The 11114-nt window shown below is 42.5% G+C and overlaps 1 protein-coding gene across 1 annotated transcript in view; it reads right to left on the bottom strand.

Moving 5' to 3' along the window:
* Positions 1-1457: 1457 nt before the first annotated feature.
* Positions 1458-11114, bottom strand: part of hoga1 (4-hydroxy-2-oxoglutarate aldolase 1) — a 19809-nt gene continuing 10152 nt past the window's right edge. Inside the window, exons 5-7 of the mRNA XM_023420716.2 lie at positions 9629-9725; positions 3910-4043; positions 1458-2173 (exon numbers count right to left, since the gene is read on the bottom strand). Coding sequence (XP_023276484.1) covers positions 2024-2173; positions 3910-4043; positions 9629-9725 — 381 coding nt within the window. The 3' untranslated portion in view covers positions 1458-2023. The remainder of the gene's footprint in view (positions 2174-3909; positions 4044-9628; positions 9726-11114) is intronic.

Here is an 11114-nt window from a genome sequence, read left to right as displayed (position 1 = left end):
TTATGATCCAACGAGTATTTTTGAAAACATCCTCTTCTTACTAGGTGCTAATTGGAGTCATGGTTAGATAAAAGCAAAGAAACGGTTGTGAGGCTCTCATCGCCATGGCTACCTGCCTCACTTGGCTCTAATCACTGCGGCAATTTGGGCTTTTAACTTTTTCACTTCAAAGAGTGACCTTTTCCTCCAGACAGCCAGGTGAGCCTCCCGCGTTTTATTTACTTTCTGCCTTTATTTGGAGCCAAGGGTAAAATGTATACATTTCCCACAATGCAACAAAAAGCACCGCAAATCAACCCGTGCTTTCCTGTAACATTTAAAGTATGTGCATTCACAAGTGTCTGAAATCAGATTGTTCGGTTCCCTATAGAGTAAACGACTGAGTGTTTATCCATCAGTCAGCTTTACCGCCGATCCTGCGATGGAGCCAATCCCAGCTGACCTGCAGGAAGAAGCCGGCGGCAAACTCCACACAGAAAGACTAGGTTCAAACCAAGCGCCAACAGGGAAGTAACAAAAGCTGCAGTTCCTCTAACGGCCACTAGAGTCTGGCTCCAACAGTGAGTCAGTCCCCATAGACTCCCATGTTAAAATGTCCAACTTTACAGCAGAAATAAACATGTTTACAGCCTGGTACAAAAACTGTTTTGGTCTCTAGAGCTAATTTCCTCCTTCATGACACCTGTTTATATAACTCACCTGTTTACATTTTATTAAGGACTAAAGTGATGCATAATTGAGGGCGTGGCCTCTTTGAGTGACAGGCGGGTGAGTGTTTGATTGCCACAAACCAAAGTCTCGGCTCGACACATGCACGTCCTCTTTGCCCAATTTTGGATTAGCCGGGAGTGAGGCACATGCCAAGATGGCGACGGCGGAGCAGCTCACTCTGAGCTTCAGAACCGCTCTTCAAAAACCTGTGGGTGACGTAACAGAGGCTACGTCCATCTTTAAGGTATTGCAACTGGGCTGACAAATAGTACAATTTCTTTTTTTTTTTAAATGTACATTATATTTTTAAATGTTTTAAAACAAAATGACCTTTAAAAACATTAACTGACGTTGTTTTATTTGGCCTCGGTATCGTTACCGGGGCCGATGTGGGCTGCCAACATTTTTGAACATCTAGTAGAAGTAGAAGATGAAAAGAATGAATACACACATCAAAACAATGGTAGGTATCGCAGGTGAAGTCAGCTGTTACTATTAAACCTGTGTTAATATACAGTGTTATTACAGCACGGCGCAGCGTTCGCACCAGTGAAGGAAAATTCCTGAGCAAGATTTTTTTTTTTTTCCCACCCACACACAGGCATTTCAACCTTTTTAAACCTGTTGCAAAAGCTCTTGTCTACTGAGAAAACAGGTCAGCGTGGCAGCAAGTGATTGGGGGGTGGGGGGTGGGGGGGGGCTGACCTGATTTTTTCACCATTAAAATAAATAACAGATAAATACTATTAAGGTGAAATGAAATTTTATTGTCAAAACAAATCAATATAGAGTTTAATAGTAAATAGAAGAATGAATAACAACTTTCTTTCTTTAACAATTACACAGGCAACCAGTATTTGTTCTGATTGGTTGACAACAGCTGGTTATTGTGTTTTTTCTAATCATCCAGTCTGACATGAGCTGTGGTTGTGTTGTCAACACACCGATCGATCCATCATCTAAATTACAATCGTTCCTCCAAAAGCAACTTTGAACTTGTGTTAATTAGTTTGAATTTGTGATTCAGGTTTTTTTTCTGTGACAAAACCACAGATATACGATATATATGATTTTTAAATGAATGCTTTAGCAACAGTGATTTGATTGACATGTTTATTTAATTCAAACAGAATAAGTTGATTGGATTGTTGATGTTAACGTGGAGCCGAGAGGCTGCAGCAGATTTATTATCTTGCTGTGTTCCCCCTTCATCCTGTATCACACGGACAGATGTGAGGACTGAACAGCTGAAAGGTTTCCAGGTAAAGTGAAGACACACACACACACACACACACACACACACACACACACCTCACAGCCAGCCGTTGGAGGAGAAGTCCCGCCTCAGCTGCTGGGTTTCGGCCTCTGTGAGCGGTTGCAGAGGTGATCGACAGGCGCCGCCGTGGAAACCGAACCACTCCATGGCCTGCTTGAGGGCGGGAACTCCCAACTTCCTGGTCACCTAGCAACACAGAGCTCCAGTCAGTCTCTATACACACACACACACACACACACACACACAGACATGCACGCACTCCTTTCCAACAGGAACTGCAGTGTGGTTTCAAAGCTTTATCAATACCGACGCCTAAAATCAGACAGGTGTAGTGATCGACATCTGGCTGCTGAGCTGCATCTGATATCAGAGTGACGCCGGACTCTCATGATGCAGCGTGTGGAGGCGGTAGTGTGGTGGTAGACTGACGCCATCAGGGCAGTGACATTTCACACGCTTTAACAGACACGTTTGGAGCCTGGAGCAAAAATATTCAGCGCCGCTTTCTTAACTCTGAGGTGTCATGAAGTGCAAACTCTCAACGCCGTCTGGTTCAGTGATGTTACTGTCGAAGTTCACTCAGGGCTCGACACCAAAACACAAACACGCCGTTTTTTTTTGCTGAAGAAGTTCAGTTTCGTTACAACATCCGGTAGGTAAAAGTTTGAACCACTGCTCTGCTTTAAATAGTCCCATTGTGAGTTTTTACTTTTTGTGATATTCATTATTTTGTCACTGCGGAAATGTAGTTTGTAGTTTTGTGTGTGTGTGTGTGTGTGTGTGTGTGTGTGTGTGTGTTGGGAGGGAGTTGTTGTCAACTTAATTAGTTTTTTGTTTTTCATCAAATTAGTCAAAACTCAACTTGAATTTAAAAAAAAAACTGACCTTAGAAGATGTTCACTGTTTTGAATTACGGTAATTAAAAAAGTTAATTTAAATGAGTTTCACTTTTTGTGGATTAAATCAGCAGCAGCTGATGTGAGCGGGAGGTTGGCTGCTGGACTTTATCCAAACATTTCTGACAGCTAAACAGTGACATCACCTGTTGAGTTCAATTACAAATTATCTACAAAAACAACTGATGAACCAAAATCTTTCAGCTTTCAAACCTCAAGAGCAAAGAGCCAATTCAGAAAAAACCTTGTATATGATATATAAGGTGAGGAGGTGAGACCTCTACTGAGCCAGCAAGAAGCATGACGACTGTGATGCTCCGTTCACTGACCTACCAAAGACAACTATTGCTAAACTACAGATTACCCACAATGCAGCTGCCAGGGTTTTAACAAAAACTAAAATTTCTACGCAGCCTACACTGGCTCCCTGTAGCTTATAGAATTGATTTTAAAGTTCTTCTTTTAGTTTTTAAAACACTTAAAACACTGAACGGCCTTGCCCCCTCTTATACCACAGACTCCTCCCACAACTTGTTCCCTGGGTTGCCGTGGAAACCTCTGGGGATGTTAGTTTTAGGCCACTATACCTCAAAAATATGGCGAACTCGCCGTTATATCAACATATCAGACTCACTTTGTAACAGAACTTATAACTAACAGCTTACTTTCACATCACACTATCACAATAACATTGTTTTATAAGTGCTATTTTATAGTAACATTAACTGTGTTAATGCTTTTTTTTAATAATTTTCTTTTCTTTTTTTAAGCTTCTTTCATTCATTCATATAGTAAATGAGAAAAATTTTCTTTTTCCACTCGTTTTCTTTTGTTTTCAGCTCAAAAGTTTCTTCAGTCCTTTCGCTAAAACAAACTGTGGTATGTTTGCTCAGACAATCAGCGAAAAGATTTCAGCTCTGCCTCTCGAACGCCTCAGAGAGCCTCCGGTCTGTCGCTGTTTGTGGGAGCTTGTGAGTGTGTGAGCGGTGGAGAAAAGCGTCCACCGTGCAAGCAGATGGTACTCACGGCGGCGTTGGGCTCGATGAGGCGCTGCTGCAGGACTCTGGCTTCCTCCCAGCAACCGGACACACACAGACGCTCCAGCTCACACAGCTCCCGGCCCAGCACGTTAGCCAGCGCGCACACGCCGCCGACTGCACCTACAAACACACAGCACGGACCAGAGAGAGCGGAGCCATCAGTTATATCAGACACATCTTGATTTGCTTTTGACACTTTGAACTTTCATTGCTTGTCATATCATTTGTCTAAATCAAGAGGGAGAAGGAGAAATAGAAACATACAGAAGCTGAAGCAAAAATATTTCTATGTTGAATAGAACTGTCAGGTCGACCTTAATCAGTTGCCTGAATGTGGAAAAAGAGCTTTATCCGTGGGAAATGGAGCTGCCAACATTAGATCTCTCCGGTTTTCTGTTCTTATAAAGTAGCGGCTCATAAACAATCTGAGGGGTCACAAGATTATTGATTAAAAATCTGATTACACAGAATTAATGTGAACTTGTTTTCTATTTGTACGTTTTCTCTGCTGCCGAACGTGGTTACTTGCGGGGAGCGGGAGGTGGCGATTGTCGCTCGACAAGAGCTTCAGCCATTGCTGATGCGGAAAGTGAGGAGATGAGCCGGGGCTAGCTGGTTAGCATGCTAACTTCAGTAGAAGAAAAGAAGTGACAGAGTCTAGACTTAACACTGGCGTTGCTTTCCACCTCTGGACACAGCTGTTGGTGAGTAAAGGAGTGAAGTTTGATGCCGAAGTCACAAGGTTTCTTCTAGACTGGTAAATGAACAGCTGCTAATGCTAATGTTGGCTATGTAGTGATAGCAAATCTTACAAACAGCTCCTTTAAATACTGGATACTGTCGCTACTTCATGCCTCTGAAAATCCTTCAAATGAAATAAACGAAAGAAGGAAAAATCCTCCTGCGTTTGGCCTGTTCACAGCTCACAATTCTACCAAACCCACTTTCACAAAAGAGAAAAACAATACATATAAAGGTAGAAATTTTACTTTTATTTTCAAGCTTTGTCTCTTTACACACTCAAACGTGTTTGTGTGAATAAACAGCCAATCACCAGCATTGCTAGATCTCCATTGTGAGCTTGCTGAATGCTGATTGGCTCATCGACGCTGATGAGATTTACTCATTTACTTCTTAGGTTTCCAATGATGAGACATTTTTTTGGATCCTCGAACCAGTTCGGCTGGTCTATAAAAGTATAGAAACCTAACTTGCAGGATTTCTGGGTATTGAAGTTCGGATTTCTGCCAAGAACAGTTTGTCGTTCAAAGCCGGTTCAATTTGGTGTCTTACTGAGGAAGGCTGCGGGAGGTGGACTGAAAGATCACATGTTCTGTCAGCTTACTGCGAGCAGTCACTCAACTCGGCCAACAGTATGTTTAGAATCTTAAATGTACCATTCGTCAATCATGACGCGTGCGCTAAAACATTAGCATGCGTCACAGCAAAGTGCAAGAAGCACATGAGCTGCCCGAGAGGTCGGAGAGTGTTCAAACCACAGGAAAGGAGTGAGGTGTGTTTTCAGCTGAAAATACTGTATATTCCCGTTAAATAAAGCAATCCATCACTCTCCTGGTTTTATATCTCAGTTGTGAACACACAGACACAGATGATTTACTGTCAGCATACAGTATTTCTGAGATAGAAGCTTTTCTCCATCCTGCTCTTTTTCTTCCCTGACAGATCAGTAGGCAGATGCCTGTTTTTTTTCTAAATTTTATTTACAGACCTAGATACACAGACATCTTCCCAGGCAACGAGATATCATGGCCTTTCAGTGTGACATCTCATTGCATGTCTGGTGGGGGAGAGAAGCGGAGAAGCAGCAGCCTCCGTCCGTGGCCTTGGAGTTGTTGTTGTTGTTGTTGTTGTGGATAGACGAGCCGGAGGCTGATGGGCAAATTCTCTGTCTGATTTATGTTTCTGTGGCCTGCCGACGCTCAGATCACACGGCTGACAGCAGCTTACCTAACGCCGCTGACTGACAGACGAGCCGCCGCCCCGCCTCCTCGCTGTGAACAGAGACACTATAAGGCTAGACTGAGACAGAGGGAGGCGAAGTACGGCTCAACATGTCCAGGAAAGAGTGGAAGAAAGGCTGCGGTTTCCAGGCGAGAACTGACGTGAGCCGTTAAAAAACACATGAAGATAAATGCATTTTGATTGATAAGTTATTCTGAGGTCAATCTGATACATCTTTGAAGAAGATACTGATAACAACATTTGGTCTAAGGAGAACCATATTTCTGATGGATCTCTGCCGAGTATCTTATTGTATTTTCTAACAGGGATTCTTTATAAAAATAACCACAGTAACAATAAAGACATGAATCCAGTCTCTGATTCCATATACTGCATGTAAGGCTGCAACTAGCGATTGTTTTCATCATCGATTACCCTGCTGGTTATTTTCCAGATTAATCATTCTGCCTATAAAAGTATCAGAAAACAGTGAAAATGCCCATGACAACATCCGGGAGCCGAATTCAAACAGTTCAATCTCCCAAATCTTCAGTTTTCTTTAATGTAAGATCTAAAAAAGACAAGAGGTTATAATGCCTCCTCTGAGCAGCACTACGTCTTCAGGGCAGATTGAAGGCTACAGTGACTCGGTATCGGAAAAATGACGAGCTGAGCTGGGGCTAACTGGTTAGCGTGCTAACTTCAGTAGAAAAAAAGACGTGATAGAGACAAGGGACACCTGTTGGTGAGTAAAGGAAAGGAGTTTGATGCTGAACTCACAACGTTTCTTCTAGAACGGTAAGTAAACAGCTGATAATGCTAACATTAGCTACCTAGCAATAGCAAAAGTTACAAATAGCTCCTTTAAAGACAAAGACTGTGCTGTGAGTTCAGCTGTATTTACTTATAAATGATGGCCCAGAGAGAAAGTTTGATTGACTCACTTTTGGAGTCAGCCTCAAGTGGTCATTTGAGGAACTGCAGTTTTTTTTTGCACTTCTGTGTTAGCTTCATTTTTCAGCCATGGATGTTTGCCACTTGGAAGCAACAGAATATCTTTGTGTTTTAGCCTCTCACAGAGCACATCGCCCCCGTCTGGGTAACAAGCAACTGCTCTCTGCCACTTCGTACAATTTGACTTGATTGTACCGTGTGTAGTAATAATAATAATGATAATAATAATAATAACAACATCAGCAGCTGACAACACATCAGCATCAGTCAGAAAACGTTCCTCTTGTCGACCCTGCACAGCTTCCATCTTTGCTTTCTTTTACGCAATCTATACTTTTCCATCAAAGCTTTTGACTGACAGGTAGAAGGCCCGCCCCGCCAGCATCGTGGGGGGGGGGGGTAGTTGAGAGCATGAATTTGGACATCACAACTTCAACACATACTCACAGCATGGACACATTATCATATCAATCACTCTGCATTACCTAGCTCTGCATTAGCTGACACACACATACAGCCAATTACTCCCATATTGCAGTTATGGAGATGTGAGTATGTCAGGGAGCAAAGATCAGAGAGCTGGGGGATTCTGTGTGTGTGTGCAGGTGCAGGTGCAGGTGTGTGCATTTTGGCTGGTCCTCACATATTCAAAGGGCTGTTTGAGGGCTACGACATGGCACAGTTTAGGTTAGGGTTGGGTTTAGGTATTTATTTGTGACTGTTAAGGTTTGGGTAAGGGGCTGGGGAATGCAATATTTCAATAAGTGTCCTCTCAGCTATAGTAAGACAAGTACGTGTGTGTGTGTGACAGACAGTGTGTTTGACAGGGCTGGCAGTGGGAGAATATGACTCATTAGGTCCCTGAGCATCATATTGATGCCTATCCCCTAACGTGTTATCTAATCCAAGCTTACAGTCCACTGTACGTGACCGACATGCCGAGAAGGCAGAAGAAAACTCTTCATAACGCTGCTGCGTGTTTTATGATCTACTGCGACTTCAAATGACGGATCACACGCTGCTGCTGCGCGGGATGAGAAAACTCTTAACTCATGGTGACGTGAATACAAAACGGTCGAGTTAAAAATACGGCAGGTGTCTTTAATTTGTGAAAAACTTTCAAGATGAGCGCAGGTGACATACAAATATTAAGATGGTGTAATGTGATGTGGTTGTGATGTTCGGATGTAGGACAAATGGTGCTTGCCTTGAACAACTCCTGAGAAAAACATCTGGATCTTAAGACGCTTGATGCTCCACTTTCTTTTAACCATCAGAGACTTTGAGTTTCTGCTGTTTGGTGCTGGACAGGAAACATTTGTCTTATCAGAGTTTGTTTTTTTTTGGAAACAGCTGCCAACAGTTTGAAACTCAGGAGACTAAACTTTACGGCACAGACAGAGATCCTGCCTCATTCTAAGAAAATCTCCTTTGTGTTTTCTCACAGATGTTTTCTTTAGCCAGAATCATGATGCTAGTAGTTGGTTCCAGTTCTGTTGCTAGTAGCAAACGCTGACAGATATATTCTATCTACACCTCAAATCCTCTTGCTGAAGCGTTACCTGTAGGTAATGTTTATTACAGCTGTTTGATGGTTTGCAAGTTTAGTTTTTCAGTTCAATCAACACCTGACCAAGCCGGCCGTTAAACTAGCTGCCTGAGGCTAATGCGTCGCTAATACAATAAAGGATATAATAACTGTCAGATTGATACCGCTCTCATGTCTGTACATGTTGACATGCAGCTGGAGTCTGTTAGCTTCGCTCAGCATAAAGACTGGAAACAGGTGAGCTGTCGTTTTTTTACACTCTGACGTTTGAATGAATTAAACAGACGAGATTGTTGATGAGTTAAAAATGAGATTTAGAGTTGCCATGAGGGAAAATATCACTATGAGGGGTAACCTTTGTTTTACCTCAACATCGAACACATTCAACAGCGTATGCCTCTTTCTTGTTGTGGCAATGAACCTGTAAGCAGAGACTGTTTCGTTGTACTCGACGTTTGGACTCATGCATCCACTGCTTTTCATTACACAAGTGGAAAATCTCCTCAAACGCAGCACTAAGGAGAATTGTTAACACTCAACACACTTTCAACTGCAGACGCAATTATCACATAACTTCAGCAAATTACTTAAAGTTGACTAATTATCCTCCGTGATAGATTTCATATCTGGAGTAATTTCCATGCTGTTGCTAATTGGTTTTTGAAGTGAAATGAAATGAAGCCATAAGATCTTTTCTGAGAGGGAAGAAATCATCTAAAAAAAAAAAAGAAAAGAAAAAGATTCTTCTTTTTCTGGAAAATGGTCGACATCAATGTAAAATGTGAGACACTCGTGTGAGGACATGATAAAGACGCGTTTACATGCATCCTGTGCAGCTCAATATCAGGATGATGTCCTCAAATTTTGCAGAGTCAGTAGATAGTGACACACGATCCCTTCAGAGCGCTCTTCTACGGTCTATGTGAAGTACGAGGGAAACCTGAGACAACGACAGGAAGTGACCACGGAGTGCAAGGGGTTTATGGGAGGAAAAAGGTGGATGTTGATGTTTTGAGAGCAAACGGTTCCTTGTGGGTGAAGATATCACCAAATTCTGCTTCTTCGCACACCTCACAATTGGGCAGTGGGAAATGAAAGGACGGACAAAATCAACTCCTTCATTTTGGTTTTTGGATGAAAGAAAGAAACAGTAGGAGAGATGGCGGCCTGGGGGGAGATGTTGACGACCGCTCCCTGTGAGGAACAACAGCACTGTTAGTCCTGTTTTAGGGCTTCTTACCCACACAATAGGCGGCCATGAGAAACCCTGCAGAGCCCGCCAACACCTGGAAATCCTGTGTTTTGGTTTTGTGAACAGTCAGGCCGATCCGTGTGATCTGAGGAACAGATAAAAAGAGACAGACACACAAAGAGAGAGAAGAAGGTGAAAAAAAATCAGGACTGTTTCATTGTCATCACTCCTCCCCGCTGTCAGGACTAATTTCTGGTGCGGCATTTTATTCCCTGGGGAGGCTGTCACAAGAGACGATGACAAACCCAACATCTCACAGGGTAAACAAATCGCTGAAATTGAGACAAGCACCAACTCTTTACACAGTGGAGGTTTTTGGGAGGAGGGAATCGTTCAACATCCCAAATGAAAGAAGAAGAAGAAGAAGAAGAAGAAGGAGAAAGAGGAAGAGAGGAAAAACAGACAAGTCCCTTGTGAGATAAAATAGAGGAATCAACTTCAAAAGAGGAGGGGGAGGAGGAGGAGAAGCTCATGAATAATTTATAAGCTCCTTATTTTGTTTTGCATCTTTTAATTCTCTTTTGTCAATCCGGATATGAAGCGCAGAATCCAAATAAATCTGAAATGTTCAAAGGGAGCGTGAGACGACTCGGCGGCTGCTCTGCACATAAAGCTGAAAACTCCGCAGGGAAAACCTGCAGCCTTTAGTTGCAGCCTCCATCACCGTTACCGGCGGAGGATCTATTTTTAAACCGCCGGGTGTCAATCAGTTTCCCCGTATCAGTCATTTCAAACACGCAGGACTGTAATTGATCAGTCATTCAATCAGGTTATAGGAGCTCCCGCTGGTCTCCTGAAAGCTCCAGCACTCTGGCTATTTAGATACAGCTCCCCAGTGGGGAAAATAACATCGCAGCAAGACTACCGTCTGCCCCGGCGACAGAAAAACACTCATTAGCTTTTATTTTTTTTAAGTCTCATTATTGTCATTAGCCTGAAGTGTGCGACTCAAGATGGTGGAAAAGCTTAACCCTCTACTGTATGAATTCAGTTTTCTTGAGGGAGAAAAATTGCCCTTGACATTGGTGGAAAAAAATAAAAAAATAAAAAATCACCTGATCACCAAAGTGAGTACGGTTCATACTCTCGAGAACATGAACCTTTGTACGGTATTTCATTGGAATCCATCCAGCTGCTGTGGAGATATTTCAGTCTGGAGCAAAGTGGTTTTAACGATTAACAAACACACAAGATCCCTTTTTTCATCACGTAATAATAATTAGTAATTCTCATTTTCTCACTCCACGTGAGTAAGGCTGCATGTTATTCTCTCCTATTCCTAACCTCCGCCCTACTAAACAAAATGTTGTTCGTTCTATAATTAAAACTCCTCCAGTGTAAAGGTCTGTGTCCATGTGTAGTGTGATTATAGATCAGCTCTAGCTTCTATATTAATACTGTGAAAGTATCAAAGCCTCAGTCCACAGAGAAATGCACACAGCCTGTATTCAGAAACTGAGCCTTAAAACCAGCC

The sequence above is a fragment of the Seriola lalandi genome, unplaced genomic scaffold, assembly GCF_002814215.2.
Source record: "Seriola lalandi dorsalis isolate HSWRI2012SDOR001 ecotype SW California unplaced genomic scaffold, Sedor1 jcf7180002054656, whole genome shotgun sequence".
Classification (NCBI taxonomy): Eukaryota; Metazoa; Chordata; class Actinopteri; order Carangiformes; family Carangidae; genus Seriola; species Seriola lalandi.
This window is presented reverse-complemented; position numbering and strand designations above follow the sequence as displayed.